This window comes from Amblyomma americanum, chromosome 10 (genome assembly GCF_052857255.1).
Source record: "Amblyomma americanum isolate KBUSLIRL-KWMA chromosome 10, ASM5285725v1, whole genome shotgun sequence".
Classification (NCBI taxonomy): Eukaryota; Metazoa; Arthropoda; class Arachnida; order Ixodida; family Ixodidae; genus Amblyomma; species Amblyomma americanum.
The window spans coordinates 25,531,267-25,550,115 of record NC_135506.1 but is presented as its reverse complement, the minus strand read 5'-3'; the positions used below and the strand labels follow the sequence as shown (position 1 = coordinate 25,550,115).

General features: G+C 46.9%; 1 protein-coding gene across 2 annotated transcripts in view; it reads right to left on the bottom strand.

Annotated features, from left to right (window-relative positions):
* The window catches only part of LOC144107648 (uncharacterized), a 361,279-nt gene that overhangs the window by 62,298 nt on the left and 280,132 nt on the right, over window positions 1-18,849 (bottom strand). The window contains exon 5 of one of the 2 annotated variants that reach the window (XM_077640746.1): window positions 2,674-2,737. In XM_077640746.1, the coding sequence (XP_077496872.1) occupies window positions 2,674-2,737 (64 nt within the window). The remainder of the gene's footprint in view (window positions 1-2,673; window positions 2,738-18,849) is intronic. The other variant, XM_077640748.1, reaches the window with a different exon arrangement.

Sequence of the window (18,849 nt, the reverse complement as noted above, 5' to 3'; positions counted from 1 at the left end):
AAAATAAAACTTTTCTAGCCTATCGAAAATTGGTTAACCCACGGAAGGCTCGGGCTGTATTCGAGACTTTTTCCGCACCATTTTACAAGCTTCCCATTGGGTATATTCTCTGCAGATGCCTTTGGGCAAACTATATGACGCAAGGTACAAAATCTCTCTAGACAATTGCAAAGAGGAAAAGACGGGCTATGGCTGACCCCGAGAGCTTATGGACACGTAGAGGGTGAAACATACATACGAGAGAGCGGGAAACACAAAAGGTTTGGACGTTTGCACGACGGGTTGACAGGACGGCCAAGCGTTCGTCATATGTATCTATGTTCCTTTCGTAGTCCTTTTCTATTTCTGTTTCTGGTATGTTAACATTTCTGTTAGTTTCCCAGAGTGACCACAATTTAGTGCGCAACTCGTTGTAGTCGCACCCGCCTCACAATTACACAGCGCCAAAATCCGTTGAACCTTGCATTTCAAGCATTAATTCCGTTCCATCCCTCTGTGCATTTTACCCGCAACGCCAGTAGGCACCACACGCCGCCATACCCTATTGCTCACCATTATCATCAGAAGCAATTTCTGTTTCGAACCAAGCTCTCTGCACCCACGCTCTGGCCTTCGCAACTGCAGCGCTACCCATGAATGTCTTCTCCTAAGCACATACTCGAGAACACGAAAAAACAATGAAACTGAGGCTAAGCAGCTACCGTTGCTCGCTGCTTTTATTTAACATGCGCCGATGCCCTTTCTCCTCTGTACTCCCTTCCATACGCTTCGATCGCTACAGCTCCTTCCATTCTCCTTTTTCTCAAATAGGGAGAAATGTCCGCGGTCCTTCTATTCACTTCGCTCCCTACAGCTCCTTAAACTTTCCATTCTTCCCGAAAAGGGAGAAATGTCCACAGACCTTTCCTTCCATTCCCTTCGCTCCCTACAGCTCATTCGACACACCGTTATTCCCGAATAGGGATAAATGTAGCAAGCGATCAGTCACTCCGGAACCTCTGCAGCGCGTCACTCGTGTCTTCCCTTTCCTACTCCCACATTTATCTCATCATCCCGTTCTTGTCGATTTCGCGTGTTTTCCCCAGCGACACCGAAAACGGATGAGCGCCGGAAAAGGTCAGCCGGGAGTGGGTGGGAGGCAGCGCGTCTCGCCAGCCTCTGACGTCACTGGCTACGTCATTCGGCTCCCTCTTTCGACTCGTCGTCGAATGCTAGACGGACAGTGCAACAGCGATATATTGGACTGAGTCGTCGATGTGCAACTGATAGAAAAAAAAAAATGAAAGCGTGGGAAGTGTAAAGTGCTTTCGAATTGTTGCAGCACAGAGGTTGTAAGGTGTTACACAGGAAAGAATAATATTCACTCGTAGTAAGAAAAAAAGTCACAGCATTCCGTCTTTCTCTCTTTGAGTGTCTCGTTTACTCACGCCTCCGCTCTGCAAACGGTTTCGCCGCGTAAGGAAACTAAGGCTAAGGGGAACAGTTTCGCCAGTTCAATGGACCGCTCTTAAATATGAACACGGAGAACAATCCGGTAGATGCAGATTGTACTACGTTTCACACTTAATTCGCTTTATGTGTTCTTGCCGTCCATGTGATGTGTGGCACGCAGCGTTGCTCCTAGATTGTTCGTTAGTTTTCAACTGCTACGCATGTTCGGTGATTTCGCTGCTATTAGCATCTTCGTCCGCTTTATTCATTCCCGTAAATAGGACCCGCACAAACGCCTGCTGCGTACACTCGGGTTTTTTATTTGTATATTCTTTGTGAGAGGGGTAGCCCTTAAGACCTGTTATCAAGCGTAAAAGGCTTCGTTGCCGCCCACGTGAACCGCTTCAAATGGGGAGCCCTCCAAGGAATCCCGTGAAACGGCGAAACGGCTAGCAGCCGCTATCGACGGCGTCCGACACCGACACGAAAGCGCATAAAAAACGAGAAATAAACGCACTCGGGCTTTCCCTTTGCGCACGAGTGTGCTGTGTTCGTGTCAGTTCGTGCCATACACTCCTAAAAACGGTAGCCGACGACAAGGCGCCGGTAGTACAGTCGGATACAAGTCTAGAAAAAAGCGGCTCTAAGGGCTCCCTTCCAGCCAACGGCGTCGGCCAAAACTCATGAGCCTGCGAGAGTGGGTAGTGTGACAATTCGGGGATTGGCGTCACAATACAAAGAGGGTACTATCCCGGCCAAATCAAGGGGGGGACTGTCCCCTCTCATCTGCCCTTCCCTACATTGTCACGCTAGCATTGTTGACGAGAATCGGCCGACGCCATTGGCTAGAAGCGGGTTCTTCGACGGAGAAAAGCCGCTATTTTCTTGACCTGTATCCAACTGCAGTGCGCGAAACACACTCAATGCACGTCAGAGGTATAGCTGCGTTTTTATGGAGGCAAACCGCTAAGGCGCCCGTGTGCTGTGCGATGTCAGTGCACGTTAAAGATCCCCAGGTGGTCGAAATTATTTCGGAGCCCTCTACTATATACGGCACCCCTTTCTTCCTTTCTTCTTTCACTCCCTCCTTTACCCCTTCTCTTACGGCGCGGTTCTGGTGTCCGCCGATATAGGAGACATATACGGCGCCATTTCCTTTCCCCAAAAACCAATTATTATTATTATTAATAGCTTCGCGAATGCGGTCAGGTGGGAAGAGGGTTCGAGCCGCGATGAACTTACCGACAACTTTCACGTGAACCACGCCGTGTGCATCGGTCTCGACGACCACGGTAGAGCCCTGCTGCTGCGAAGAGAAAGAAAGAAAAAAGAGAAAAGAAAGGCGTCAGTGGCTTCTGGCGCAAACCCTGCACCCCCGCCCTCGAACACACACACACACACACACACACACACACACACACACACACACACACACACACACACACACACACACACACACACACACACACACACACACACACACACACACACACACACACACACACACACACACACACACACACACACACACACACACACACACACACACACACACACACACACACACCAACGCAGAAACGTGAGCCGCACGCAAAGAGCGATCGGAAAGTCAAATCGCGTGCTCCCTCTTTGGGGCTGTTTTCGAAAAACGACAGAGAGAGAGAGAGATTTCGGGCTCGGGGAAAACAAAACTCCACCGCGCACACACCAAGCAAAAAACAAAAGAACGGCAAGAAGTGGCAGTGCTAAAAAAGAAGACTGGAGGACAAAATGCCTGTAACGAGCTAGGCTTGAGCGAACGGAGGCAAGGGTCGGCCGACAGCTTTCAAGACCCCTTTATTTACGCAGCGAGCCGCCATGTTGCCTGCCTTTTTCCCCTGTCTCCCCCGAGAGAAAGGGGGAAAATTCCCCTCGCCTTTAGAGAAAGAAACCGGATGACATGTCAGTGAGAGGAGCATTTCTTTCTCTCTGGAGTGCGCTCCGGTCTCCTCCTCCCACCTTCGCCGCAATATCGAATTTTTAATGACAACAGGAGAGGAAGCGGCTCAGAGAAAAAAACAAACCGTTGCCTCGGACCAATGCTGTCTGACGAATCATTTTAAAATCGTGTACCTGATGGTACAACTCTAACACTAATTAAAAACTCTATGCTAAAGTACGCCAACAACACACTCAACGTTTTCCCCTACGCTACAGTTCTTATCACTTCATTCCATTACGAAAGTCTCCTACACCGGTACAAGAATTTGGCTGCCGTAATCACACGCTACATTAAAAACATATCGCAGCAGATAAAAGCGACCCTTTTAATGCCGCACGTGCGATACAAAGTGTGGAAATGCGGCGAATAATCTTCATTTTCGCTCGCAGAAATCTATGAACTGCTGACATAGTGTGAAAAAAAACGGTAATTTGCAATATATTTAATAAATAAAGGTCAAAGTTCTACTTCCCAGACAAATAGGAGGCCTGCTGAAAAATAAACTTGTGTAAAAACTAGGCCTAGAGGCAAAACAGTGCAAAATTTCTGCGGTCGCAGCACGGAATTCGAAAGCGAGACAACAGATTTGAATTTTGCTGCTGATTTACTGCGTTCACCTGCGCTTTTGTCCGTAGTTTTATCGTCCTCACACATTCATAAATCGCCAAGATTGGCTAAATTTATGTATGGTGTAATGACCTTTTCCTCAATGAATGTCTAAGATTTTCACATTTTTTGCAATTTAAGGACCTTCAGTGATGAGATTTTTCAAGATCAGAAAATTTCGTTCGCATTTTCAATGCCTGTGCATTACAAGGATCGAAGCAGAAGCGTTCAGCATTGAGTGTATAATAAATTACTCTTATTCGCACGCATTTCGTAATGAAACCTTCCGGCCCTGAAAAAAAGTTTCTTTAGGCAGTACATATAACTGTGCGTAGAATTTTCTCAATATAGTACACGGACCTTTTACAGAAAAATCCTACAGACTATTCTGTGGACAATCCACATTCATGGCCACACACTTCTAGTTCAGGGCACTTAGGCTGATAGGCAGTCTACAGACTGTGAATAGACAAAATGAAATATCTATGGCAAGGCAACAGAGTCTCTGCCAAGTATATAGAAAGCCCATTGTTACGGGGACGTCAAAACCAGCCGAGCATTCGTGAGATTCAGCGAGTTTACTGAGATACGGCCAGCATCAGATGAAGATTCCACAGCCGATGTTAATACCAGAATATTGACGAACTATAGCAAAGTTCAATAACTTTTCTATTACTGACGTATCATAAAGGCCTTAACGCGATGTATGCGCAGATAGTGGTTAGGTGTGGTGGAGGGCGGGGGGGGGGGGGGGGGGGGGGGCGACTGTACTGTGAAAATAAAATTCCAGCACGGTTACATCGAGAACTAAAGCAGCAAGTACAACACAACGCTCATAATTTATTCCCAGACTAAGTTCATAAATCGCAAGAATCTAAGATAAAGTAGTGAAATAAAGAGTTAACCGCGGTAACGTTTTAACGTTACGAATTTAGAAGAGCGACGCAAACGGCAGCGTTTGTTTAGAACGCAGCACATAATGCCCCAATGCCTTCTGCGCACGTGCACACTGTAAAAGACAAACAACGTTAACAATGTTTGTTTCCAACTACAAAAAGTGGGCGTTTACAACGACCTCGCCTTCAAAGAACTATGTCCTTTTTTTTCTGTGTATGTTTCGTCCTTTGCCGTTGCGTGGAAGAAAAGACGCGCCCGGGGCTCGCGGCTGGGAAAAGGCGCAAACGAAATAAGCGAAACAAAAAAAAAACAAAAAGTCCGCTCCGTGGCTGTGCGAGAAACAACAAAACAGCGAGTATACACAGCCCGGTTTTCCTTTGAAGTACACCGGCGCCGACAGCGTTGCGTCGCTTTTTCGGCGAAACTCTGCGCGTCTTGCCCACCCAATTCAAAGCTGCATTTTAATCCACTTAAGATTCCTCCGATCTTGTACGTCCCCGCTGATTCAATACACCCGTGCCCCCATTGTGTTCTTTCCACTTTTTTTATTTCCATTATTCGCTTCTCAGCGCTCGAAAGCTCTTTTCAGTCTCTCAAATCGGTAGAGGCATCCACCTCGGCTCTCGGTACTCGCTTTAATCTTGTTGTCTGCCGTCGCACACAACAGCCGACGGCTACTACAGGGCGATGCAGCGCCGCCGGAACTGTGTTGTAAGGGGTATACGCCTACGTCATGGACAGCCACCGGATGGATGGATGGATGGATGGATACGGCTGAACCATTTACATCGGGCGGTGGCTCAAGCCACCTAGCCATGTCTTGTGAAATTTTACTCCTGTCTTGCTTTTAGCCACCAATCAGATAACCTTCGCTTGGTTACTTCTAACCTCTTAAAATCCACTTTCCCTTCACTATCCCTAAACCCCAATGCCTTGGGTAAGTCAGCCCCGCTGCCTTCCACTGTAGGGTGAAGCCCTTTACAGAAAAGTATCAAGTGTTCAGCCGTTTCCTCCTCCTCTCCGCACGCAATGCACAAAGTGTCTATCTCCTGGTACCTGACTCTATACTTCTTAGTCCGCAAAACTCCAGTCCTGGCCTCAAACAACAAAGAACTTCCCCTACAATTATCATAGATATTTTCTGTGACAATTTCCTGTTTAAAGGTCCGGTATGTTTCTAGTGCCGATTTCGTCAGCATCCCTGTTTTCCACAAAGCTCTCTCTGTTCCTTTAACCTTTTTCTTAACCGATAATTGCTGATTTGCCCCCTTACTGCTGTCCAGATATTTGCTTGTCAATTTTCTAGTTCGCTTTCTCCATTTCGTGTCAACATTCTTTATATACAGGTATCTGAAAACTTTCCTAGCCCACCACTTTTCCTCCATCCTTCTCAATCGTTCCTCAAATGCTATCTTACTGCTAGCCTCTCTGCTCTCGAAAGACGCCCATCCCATATCACCCTGTACCCCCTGATTTGGTGTATTGCCATGTGCTCCCAAAGCTAACCTCCCTACTCCCCGTTGCCTAATTTCCAGCCTTGCTTGAACATCTGGCCTCATACACAGGACCGCATTCCCGAAGGTCAGGCTAGGGACCATCACCCCTTTCCAGATCCCTCTTACCACCTCATACCTATTGTAATTCCACAGTGCCCTATTTTTCATGACAGCTGCATTCCTACTAGCTTTATTCATTACATATTTTTCATGCTCTGTCAGATACTCAACACTGTTATTTATCCACACCCCAAGATACTTGTACTCATTCACTACCTTTAGCACGAACTCCTGTATTCTATGCTCGCCGCCCTCTTCATTAAATGTCATGACTGCAGATTTTTCCTTACTATACTTGAAGCCTAATCTATCTCCCTCTGTACTGCATATGTCTAACAACTTCTGCAGGTCTTCCTTGTTGTCAGCCATTATCACTATATCGTCCGCATATATTAGTCCCGGTAATGTCTGTTTAATCAATTCCCCTTGCTTGAAAAAAGATAGGTTGAAACCTAGTCCGCTCCCCTCTAGCTTGGCCTCCAAACCTTGCAGGTACAACATGAACAACAAAGGGGACAGAGGACATCCTTGTCTAAGCCCCCGCTGTATCTCTACAGGCCCTGATACATTTTTTTCCCATTTTATGAGCACTCTGTTACCTCTATATATATCTTTTAAAAGATTAATTACTCCATTTTCCACATCCAATGTGCCCAATATGTCCCACAAATGCTCCTGAGTAACGTTGTCATAGGCTCCCCTAATATCCAGAAATGCTAGCAATAAGGGCCTATGTTCCTTTTCCGCAATTTCTATACACTGTGTCAATGAAAATAGATTGTCCTCCAACCTCCTTTGTTTCCGGAACCCATTCTGTAGTTCCCCTAGCACCCCCTCGTTCTCCACCCAAGCCTGCAGTCTATCCTTTATAATTTTGCGGGGCTGGCGCCATCTGGTGGGATGAACACGCACTGCAAGGGGCCACGGTTCCAAGACTGGCTGGCTGGCACGAAGGGAACGCCACGCCCATGGGCGTGCCTTTCCGCAGACTTGCTGAGTACTGTGTTCTCCTTCTCAACGCCGCCATGTTTTCCTTAAGGCTAAAAGAAACAAACTATTTGAAGGTTCCTCAAGGTGTGTTTGAATGATCCCGTGTGGTCAGACAAATATTTCAGCACTTGCTGTGACAAACGCACCAACCGTGCTCTTCTCTACTCCACAAATGTGGCGCGCAAGCAAGGCTGCAGGTGACGTCACGTGAATACCTATAATAGGCAGCGTGAGTCACTTACGTACCGAGTTAACAAGAAGGTTTGAAAATTAGAACGGGCCGTGATATGCGGCCGAAAGGGGTGCTGGCCATCGGTATACTGGCCGGTGCCGAGGGCGGCGGCCAACCACGAACCGTTTTTACAAGCGCTAACAGTGCAATGCCACCTCCTGATTGGCTAACGCATCCTGTAAGTTCCACAACGCTGCGCTGCTTAAGTGACCTCAAGGCGTAACTAAAAGGCTGAGGGCTCCACTTCGAGAAGCAGTTTATTTGGAGCGGCACTACACGTATAAAGAGGCCGGTTATAAGCCGGCCTTCACAATTAAGGTATTAAGGCGGCTTATAACCGGCCTTTCTACTTTTCGGTCCGCCCCTATGCTATAAAAATTAAAAATAAATGTAGAAAATCAAGTAGTATCACCAATCGGTACGGTTTGCATGAAACAGTATACGTCTATCATATAGTGTAAGATCCGAAACGAAGAAAACCTTTCTAAATAACGTCGAAAGGCCGGCTATAACCGGCCTTACCACTTTGTCTGCCACTGCGCGGGGAAAAATAAACAAGCATTAAAAAGAATGCAAAACGAGCAGTCCGTGTGCTTCACATGGAACATCATGGTTCGCTGACCATTCAGTGCCGAGTCTAGAGGCCGGAACGCGTACCATCTCCCGCCGCCGACCCGAAAACATCCGGGCGATGCAGAAATGTGATCCGTTCCGGGCATGTTTGCCCCTCGTACCGCTCCACCGGCTCGCTGCATCTTAATCTGATTGAGACCGCATTCTGTATTCTGCCCGCGAGACATGCTGGCCCGGACCGGCTTGCTGTATGCATAGCTGTATGTGTACAGAGCGGCAACTGTGAATGTTGAATGGGTTCTGGATAAGGGGAACTGGTTTCGGTTTATAGGCTCGCAAGTAACTAGTTATTTTTTCTGTAACGTCGGCGTTTGTTTTACTGTCAGCGGGGGGTGCGCATCATTCTTAATACGACGGTCGGGATGCCGGAAATCACGAGAACGTTGCAAGACGCGCTCCCATGCCCTTGTTACCCTAACGGGAAATCGATGCCACCGATGCACGTGTTTTAGACGGAGGCTCAAAGAAAAAAAATGCGTAAAGAGACGATATAAACGACGAACCCCTCTTTCTGCGTACAATGAATCTGTACCGGTTCGTTCGTACGATTAAATTGTTATTCTTATTTTTTTCATTTCTTTTTTACTCACACTGCGAGTTTTGGAACACTACTTGGAATAAACTTATCGGGTTTGAAGGCATCTCACTCCCGACATTTATTTCACGCTCTTTAAGTGCTGTCAGGCTGGTCTCTATGGAATACTTATTACAGATTACTTCATACTACGGAATAGGTGCGCATTCTAAACGTGTGAAAGATGCTCAGGTAACCTATAACCTAGGATTAAAGGCTCGCTACTGCTCTTAGCTGCTCCGGCTCACCGGCACGGGAGCGACAGACAAGGTGACGAGGCACGTAAAGCCTGTAGAGTGAAAACTGTGTGCTCGACAGCTGCCGCCATCTGTCGTCTGTGCCTGTCACTAAGATAAACCGCGCATGCGCAGTAGAAGATGGTGGTTTGTTTTCAACCAGTCGAGCTCGAGGAGGAGAGGCGCGCATGCGCAAAGCGGCAGTATAAAATGTGGAGAATCAATCCCCGCAGTTTCCCCTTGTGGTTTGCTTTCAAGCGAGGCACCGTGCAGCAGCAGCGTCGCCTCGAGGAGGGGCACATTCTCTTGTTAGTTAACTCAACTAACAGGAGAGGGCGCTAGCGTCGCAGCGCGAAACACTGTTCGCAGCTCGCGCGCGGGAGAGGGCAGGAGGTTCTTTGGCTGAGATCGTCGGCGCGAGCGGACGTGTCGCTCGTGGCTCCGCTCTTCGCCAGCGGGACGAGGAAGTGGTGGGGATACTCGCTCCCCTACCTCGTCCCGTCCGGCCGCGGAGTATCCCTTGCCCTAGCGTGGGCAAACATTCGCTCGTAACCTTGCTGGTCAGTCGGAGGACCTTGATTCGTTAGCGTATTTTGTTGCTAGCTGGCGTTATTGTTGCAGTAGGAATAAATGCCTTTTGTGTCAGCCGATGTGTCGTTCCTTTGTTCTGTCAGAGCAAGGCCCGCCGTGGTCGGAGAGCGCTCGGTAGCGCACACGATCACGGGGCCGGGTCTGGCGGCTTTGAACAGTCTGCCGCGATTAAGTGGGGAGAACGTATTTATCTCCCCCAATTAAAACCCCCACAAAAAAAAGGCGCGGATTCGTTGGGCCACAGCATTAACTGTAGCAGGTTTTTCCAAATTTTAGACACGTATCGCTATTACTAACGACCAGCCGCAGATTTTCAATTACAACCAGTACCTAACTATAAGAGCTTAGTTATTAACTATTCGAACAGAGTTTGATAGCTCGAGCCACTCGTTTTCTGATCTCCATCAACACTCACATTACCACGAAGCAAAAGGTATCTTTATGCATCTAAAAACGTGTTTATATCACTGGCGGGTTTTTGCGAACCACCCCGTATAAAAGGGAACCAAAATCATTGCGCTTCAAGACAGTAGTCACATTTATAGGCGGCCTTGGCTACAAACTGATAGCCGGAAACGAACTCTAATAGACACGTGAAAGAACCCTCGATATTTTACAGGGTGCTATATCTAAAGGGACACTGAAGATAAGTTCACATAATTTTTTTAGTAAAAACTGACTCAATGACTCTTACTGGCAGTATTAATGTTCGCCCGGCTGCAAAAGACGCATTTGTTGGAGAGAAAACTGCACTTAAAAAATTTCCCGCCATCGAGATGACGGAAACTTCTCCCACACCAAAAGGGACTCCGTGATCGACGTAAAGAAATGAATAGCTGCGTAGCCTGCCCTCTTGGATCCGCGCGGGCCATAAGCGAAATGAGCCGGTGACGGCGGCATCTGTGTTTCATTTTATCGAGTTTTCTAACCGATAAAAATGTATTTTTTTTCGGCGAAAGCAGCGTCTTTGTCAACATAACGCGGTAACCTATCAATGCAGGTTAACTTCCTCGGTGCCCCTTTAATAATAATCAATACGAGGTTTAGGGTAAACTGAAAACTTTAAAATAAATCAGAGCACGTTGGGTGACTAAAAAATTCGAACGTCAAAACAAACTTCAATTAATTATTCGCCTGGTCCGATAACATACTTCGAAAGCACTCCTCAGCAGGTGCTACAGCATTAAAAAAAAGTACTTATTTCATAAGATGAAACATCACGCACGTATACGAGATGTTCCCCAAACACGCAAGAAGGCGTTCCCAAACTTTCAGCGTTCGGCGGCACGCGTCTTTCGTTGCTTCCTATAAGGGCAGAGATAACAATTATGTTCTCTGTCCCAGGCCCGCCCCATTGATTGTTCGAAAAGTACAACGCAAGGCTACCTCGAGAAGAGAGAACCTAAACAAAATGAAGAAGGTGGTGGTGGGCGGGTACGAATTACAGGGAAGAGAAAGTTTATCCGCACTCTACCTCTCTAGAAGCATTCAGCGTTGCGGAAGCCAGAGCTGGTGCATCAACAAACCGGCGCATCGGAGTACGATTCCGGAAAGCCCTTTTCGGAGTGTATGAAAACGACCTTCGACTGGATGACACCGGCAGTCGCACACTGGCCAACCATGGCCAACAACAGCACGGGAGCTAAGGCACCGACCAATCAGAGACAAATGCTTCCACATTTGTAAACGATTGTCAGGTCATTGAGGGAAGCCCTTCTACTGCGGGAGACTCAAGTCCAATCGTGATGATAACTACTGCAACGAACGAGAGGATGACAAGATCAATGATAGTGCCGAAATCGTTATCGGAGAGTTTCAAACAGGATTTATCAACAGAGTTGTAAACAAAAAAAATTTGCCCCTAGGCCGTCTTCATTGTTAAGACTAGAAGGTGGGCGTGACGAACACTGATCGCAGGAGTCTGCCCCAATTCAGCCAGGTTTACCCATTCATGAATTCCTCCATCTTCAAGCTACACTCATTTTCGCCGATTTCCGCTCTGCAACGTATGTCGTGCGCAGACTTGTGCCTTCTAAATCGGGAAGGCAAGTGAAGTATTGCTCAGTCACGCAAGCAAGTGGAATGACCTGAAGTGTATACACTCCTTACTATCCCTTGAGGTTGGTATCTACCTGTTTGACGAGCTGTTGTCACCTACCCACCGTGGTGGCTGAGTGGATATGGCGTTCTGCTTAAAAGCTTCAGGTCACAAGTTCATTTTGCGGCCGCCTTTCGACAAAGCCGAAGCGTATAATTTCAGTGCGCGTTCAAGAACCGCAGTGATGGTCAAATGTTTAGGGGAATGCCAATGATGCTAAATGTTTAAGTGGATGTCAATGAGTAATTACTCCTTTATTACAAGAACCACAGTGAAGTTCTATATTATTATTACGCTCTGTTTTCTAAATCACGCTCTTGATTTACAACGTTAAAGCTCTCAAACTATTAACAGATGACTGTGTCGTTTAAAATATGCGCGAATGATTTAGTAGTGCGGTTAAGATTTTGCAAGTAAATTTGGCCTCGTTAAGAGGAGTAGGTTTAGTCAAGTTCGTGGCTCCATACTAACAGCGCACAATCAAAGACACGAAAGAAACAGCACCGCTGAATTCTCGTTGCTCGCGCGGGTGTGCTTGAATTCGCGCACTTAGAGTTTAGTCTCGTTGGCTCCTAGTTCCTCTTCGTGCGCCGCACTTCAATTTGAAGTCTCGCGTGTTGCTCATTTATTCTAAAGAACAGAACAACAGAGTGGAGCCTCGTTAAGAGGAACTCGGTGATTTCGATCTTCCGTTTTATTCGAACTGACGGCTGCGGTACCGTTAACCTTAAGTGTATTAAATGTTGAATTTATCAGCATTACTTGGAGGGAAGAGTGTCGCCACCGTCTGTACGAGTTTTTTTAAAAATAGCACACCGCGGGAATGTCGGGAAGATGAGATTTCGTATTTGTCTTGGCTAGTCTTAGAAAGATAACGCTAAATAATAACGATAAATTGCAAGCCAGTGTTAGGGAGGTATGCGAACTTTCGGAGCATTTATTCGAGGTTTGCCTCGAGAGGAGTCGCACTGCCGCGGCTGAATCCACATTTCATGGCGAACAATAGCCGAGCCAAATACGAAACTTACTTCCAGGCACACTCCGCAGCGCCAGCTTTCCTTCCCCGAAATATTGGGAAACTCTGTGGTATTGAACAGGATTCGCTTCTTTCAAACTACGAATTCGAACGAGTGTTAGGTCCCTTTGGAGTTGGAATTATCGAAAGGGAGACACAAACAACGAATGACACTGTCCCCATTAACTATATAGCCCGATTCACCCAACATTACACATGAAAACCTGTGTTTTTTTTTATAATGCGCTCGGTGATTGCCTGGTGCTGAAGACGCATCCACAGCGCTGCACACAATCTACGACCGCATCGGAGAGACGCTATAGAGCGTCGAGCATCGCCGCCGCAGAATCTATGGCGAACAAACTTCATGGGAACAACGTCAGGTGCGGGACGCGCGCGCGCACCGCCTAACTGGCCATTATTCGCTACGATGGAGAGCGCTGCCCATTTTTCCCTCAACTTTTTTTTTACTCCTTGTTTATACTTACCGAGTTTTCCCTTTTTTTTCTCCCGACATTCCTCGCCCGCATATGCTACGCGCGTGCTCGCCGAAACTGCTCGAAGCGTAATTGTATTCGCTGGCACTCCTCCGCGTCACGCTATGTATATACATACGCGGCAGGAACTGGTGCGCGTTGTTTTTACTTTTCTTACTTCTGCTGTTTTTTTATTTCCTTTTTTTTTTCATGCGAAACAACGCGGGTACACGGGCACGTCGTTTCGCACTCTTGTAACGGCATATAATGCGCGGATAGCGGACAATTCCTCGCGATGCGCGAAGAGAAACGTTACGACCGTACTGCGGAATGATTCCTTGTTTTGTTTTATTTGTTTATATCCTATATAGCAACAGCAACCCCATTATTTACCGGATGCCCCCCCCCCCCCCCCCATACATACCAAGCAACGCCGGTCGCACGTTGCGGTGGCCACAAGACGGTGCCACACAACGATAAATAAGCGACATAACGAAGCAGGAAAAGAATGTTTGCAGGAACAAGGTTACCGGGCAACAATAACTGCACTGTGCTTATGTTGTCACAGAGCATTCAATATTTTTTTTTTCCTTTCCTTTTTATTCCCTCATTTCTGAACTTTCCGCTCGTTCAGCGGGCGTGCCTTTAGTTGAAGTAAGGAGTGTAATGTTTGTTTACTTATTCGTCAAATTCCACAGGGCGGGAAATTTGAGGAATCAATATGGCTTGCTCGTGCCAACCCGCGTTTCATTTGTTTTTCTTTTTTTTCCCATTGCAGCGGCCATTATCCGCGAGGTTTGGACGTTAGCGATGTGCGAACGTAGCTCATGCAAGAACGTGCTTGGTCCTCCAAGCTGCTTATTATTCGCGTTGCTTTTTCCATCGCACCAAACATTTAAGCACGCGCGTATCGCTCGAGTTTTTTTTTTTTTTTTCAAGTGCCCGCGCCGAGACTCGTACTAATACGCTCGCTCTTTTAATTTATCGTTATTGCTCTCACGGCTCTGCTCCGAAAAGCAGATGGCGCCACACGTTCTTCCACCGACCCGAATGACACGAGCGCTACAACGCGGAACTCTCGGCAATCCGGACCAGTTGCACGACCGCTTAATTCATTTCGGGCACGATTCCAACGCTTCCTGATCGCAGCGCGAAATCATAATCCCCGAGGTCTGGTGCGCGGAGTAGGAACTGTCTTTTCCTCGTATTCTTTTTAATGCGAAACCAGTATTTAACGCCGTTAAACCCAGCCAAGAAACTTGTGGCTTCATGACCTTGAGGCTGACCTTGGCCAACCTACATCAATAAAATAAATATTGCCCCAACTAAGTTGATAATCCGCAGATGAGCTTCGCTGGCCACTGCAGGAGAGTACTACGCTATCGCCGCATCCGATCACGGCTAGTGTTAGACCAACAGTACGACGAAAGATCTCTGACAGACGGGACGGAAGAGGAAACAGACACATGCGATGGACTGACAGCCAAATGGTTTATTTCGGAATAGAGGGGGGGGGGGGGGGGGGCAATATAAAGCAGCTGGGCAAGCCAAAGCACAGAAGGAAAGCAAATGCGGCACGATCATGACGTGACATATTTACTATCAAATCGTCACCGATTAAGAAAGGCGAGATCCTGCGGGTATACAGCTACCGATGGTTGGCTTACCATGAGTCACCAAACTCGTGTATGTGAAAATCATCTGATATCAGGCGCGAGGTATGATCTCTATACTTGGCGATGACAGTGGTCCAGTTCAGAAACGCCTCACAGTCTTTCGCAATCGGCGGAATGAGCGATAATGTTATTCAGTAACCCAAGAAGATCACTATCTTACTCACAATAAAGTTTCTCTCTCTCTCATCGCTGGCCAATCAAGAGAGCCACGACACAACAACCGCGGCAAATTACAAGCCTTCCTCCCGACAGGACAGGTCTCGATTGGACGCCCACTGCTCGAACAACTTTTTTTTTGCAACGAAGCAGTGGCTATGCAGGAAAGGGAGAGAGACGGGCCTTTGTCCCAATGCCTTGGGTACGGGTTTTTCGTTGTTCGCGCTAGGGGTCCGGCGGGTTGAGTTGCATAGACAGTGAGGGGTCGCTAGTGCTGAGCAACCCCCTCCCCACGGCATAGGGACAAAGGCACGCCTACATCCCTTTTCTGCCTAGCCTCAGCTGCAATGTCCACAAAAGCTACGCCGAACAGTTGGAACCAATAAAGGGTGCCAGTGGACCAGCTTGTGTATATTTATCCTCGTGAGGGGAAGGGAGGGTGAGGCACCAACGCGCAGCACGTCTCCGAAAAGACTGGATTCCTTTGTCGCAATCGTATGCGGCAACACAAGTAAGAAAGTCGTGAGACGCGAGACGTGTTTCCACAACCAGCGGGTTAGCGACGTCCTCGTTCAATATAATATATGAGTGCGCAGTACGTAGAATCTGTTACGGGTCCATTTGGAGTTATTTTTGGAAATGTGGCGGAGAGTTTGAAGGACGCTTCACTCCCGCCACCGGTTGGCCCGGTATTGCACTGCCTCCGGGATCGGCCTTGTCTTTAGCGCGTCTTTACTATCCTGTCTTTCTATCCCATCTTTCAACTCTCCTACTATCTGCACGTGGTAGCGATTGTGGCTCGGCTTGAGCCAGTGGGCAGGCCTGTGCACTTTCATTTTCTTTCTTCCTGGCAACAACAGACAGACAGACAGACAGACAGACAGACAAACAGACAGACAGAAAACAACGCGGCACGACTACAGGCGGACAAATGCATATGCATTGGCGTTTTGCCGCGCGCCGCGCCAATACAGAGGCTTCATATTTAGAACGCAATATCGCATCTCTAGGTTGTCGGATAGAAGGAACAAAATCGTGCAAATGCGGGCGCGGGAAGAATGAGAGCGGCCATTTCCGTAAACGCTACCATTCGGATACCGGGACACTTCCGTGTATATATTTCGACCGTTGGACCGGCCTATGTATGCGTATATATATATATATATATATATATATATATATATATATATATATATATATATATATATATATATATATATATATATATATATATATATATATATATATATATATATATATATATATATATATATATATATATATAGTAGCAGACAATGTAAAGGAAAAAAATGAGGGGCTCGTTTGATACACTCTGCTGCTCTAGAAGTAATTTTCTTGAAGCGACAGATTACTCGAAGCCCCGCCGCGGTGGCTCAGTGGTTAGGGCGCTCGACTACTGATCCGGAGTCCCCGGGTTCGAACCCGACCGCGGCGGCTGCGTTTTTATGGAGGAAAAACGCTAAGGCGCCCGTGTGCTGTGCGATGTCAGTGCACGTTAAAGATCCCCAGGTGGTCGAAATTATTCCGGAGCCCTCCACTACGGAACCTCTCTTCCTTTCTTCTTTCACTCCCTCCCTTATCCCTTCCCTTACGGCGCGGTTCAGGTGTCCAAAGATATATGAGACAGATACAGCGCCATTTCCTTTCCCCAAAAAACCAATTATTATTATTATTATTACTCGAAGTAGTATTTTCCCACTGGATCAGCACTATAAATTGATAGAAAATGCACCTTGGTTTCGGTCACTGTTGGCTCCTTTCGCGCGTGTGTGTGTGAAGGAAGCCAACAGTCACCGAAATCAAGGTGCATAGAGGAATGTTTCTATTTTTCGTATTTTTTAGTGCTGAGCGATGGGAGAGTAATGCTTCGTTTAATCTGTTACTTAAAGGAAATTAATTATAAAGCAGCAGAAAAAACAACCATGCCGCCGGTGGGATCGAAACCTTATATATATATATATATATATATATATATATATATATATATATATATATATATATATATATATATATATATATATATATATATATATATATATATATATATATATATATATATATATATATATATATATATATATATATATATATATGGTTACGAGAGTAGGTTCCGTTGGCTTCCGCAGGGAAAAGGTTAAGAGAATTGTAGGCACTTCTACAAAGACATTTATTGTCGGCGTTTCAACCGGGCTCCGGTCTTCCTCAGAACTGCAGTGGCATGGCGTAGCGCAGTGCCATGTTCCAGACAAAAGATCTGATGCGGTGGCTGTCTTCCATACCACTGGGGAAAATATTTTTTGGAAAAAAGTCTTGTTCCGTTACTTTCATTGTTTAAAATCCCAAAATAAATCTAATGTGCCTTCCTCCCTCTTTTATATCAATGACTTCGCCTCTTTTATGCGTGCCCTCAAGACGCATCAGGAGAAAAACGCCCACGCGCCTGCAACACGTGCATGCACTCCAGATCAGTATACAACACTGGCGACGTGCCAAAGCACTGCGCTTCGAAAAGCAAAAGAAAGGCAGGAAAACAAGTTACAAGTTAGCTATTTATCCTTTCAACAACTCACCCATTGCCTTTCTCAGCATTATCTGTGCTGCTTTCATTTCTGATAGAGTTAGAAAGAGCTTTCTTTAGCACTCATGCCTTGCTGTCAGAGCGCCATTCATCATCACAGAGCTATCAGCACCATCCTGCACTTAACAGAGCGCAGAAAAGCAAATCTCGCTTCCGGCGACGATGGCCGACACAATTACGCGACTACACGCACACGCAGACACCCACACGGATTTTTGCAGATATAGATGGAGAAATAGAAAGAGGAAAACGTGGGTAAAGCGAACTTTGGAAGCTTCTCAGGGTGGATTCTTTTTTACCGCGAATCAAACGCCGGAGCTTATATAGAATGGAGGCAAAACACCAAGGCGCCCGTGTGCTGTGCGATATCAGTGCACGTTAAAGATCCCCAGGTGGTCGAAATTATTCCGGAGCCCTCCACTACGGCACCTCTTCCTTCCTTTCTTCTTTCCCTCCCTCCTTTTTCCCTTCCCTTACGGCGCGGTTCAGGTGTCCAACGATATATGAGACAGATACTGCGCCATTTCCTTTCCCCAAAAACCAATTATTATTATTATTATTATTATTATTATTATTATTATTATTATTATTATTATTAGCTTATATGGAATAGCCGAAATTAGCCTAAATGAGAGCAAAAGGGGAGTCAGTTGTCCTCTATCGCGCTCCCTTTTAAGGTCAGGCTATGTTGCCCGAGTCCCGCGGTTTATTTCGATAACTTATTGAGCGGAACGCTATTCCCACCGCAAGGCACAGTAAACTGATGCAGTTACAAATGAAAGAAGGCCTTTGAAAGCGGCACTGGAGGTTTCGAAGTTAACAAATACAGGAGTTGCGGTTGACGTCTCTCTAACGGCTAAAAATTTCCATGTTTTGAAGGGGGCGTTTGTTCCCGTCGGCAACCGTAAGTATTCCGTACTTTTACAGCGAACGCTTTACTGGCCACGAACTTGCGATTTCGCCGTGACGGTGCTCCGAGGAGGCACATGACGTCACAAGGCGCGCCTCGCCGCGGAGCCGAACCGGTCTGGCCGGGCCGGGGGCGGCTGGCGCACTCGGCGCGAAATAGAGACATGCTCCAGGTCTCCGCCAGTGCGGTCAG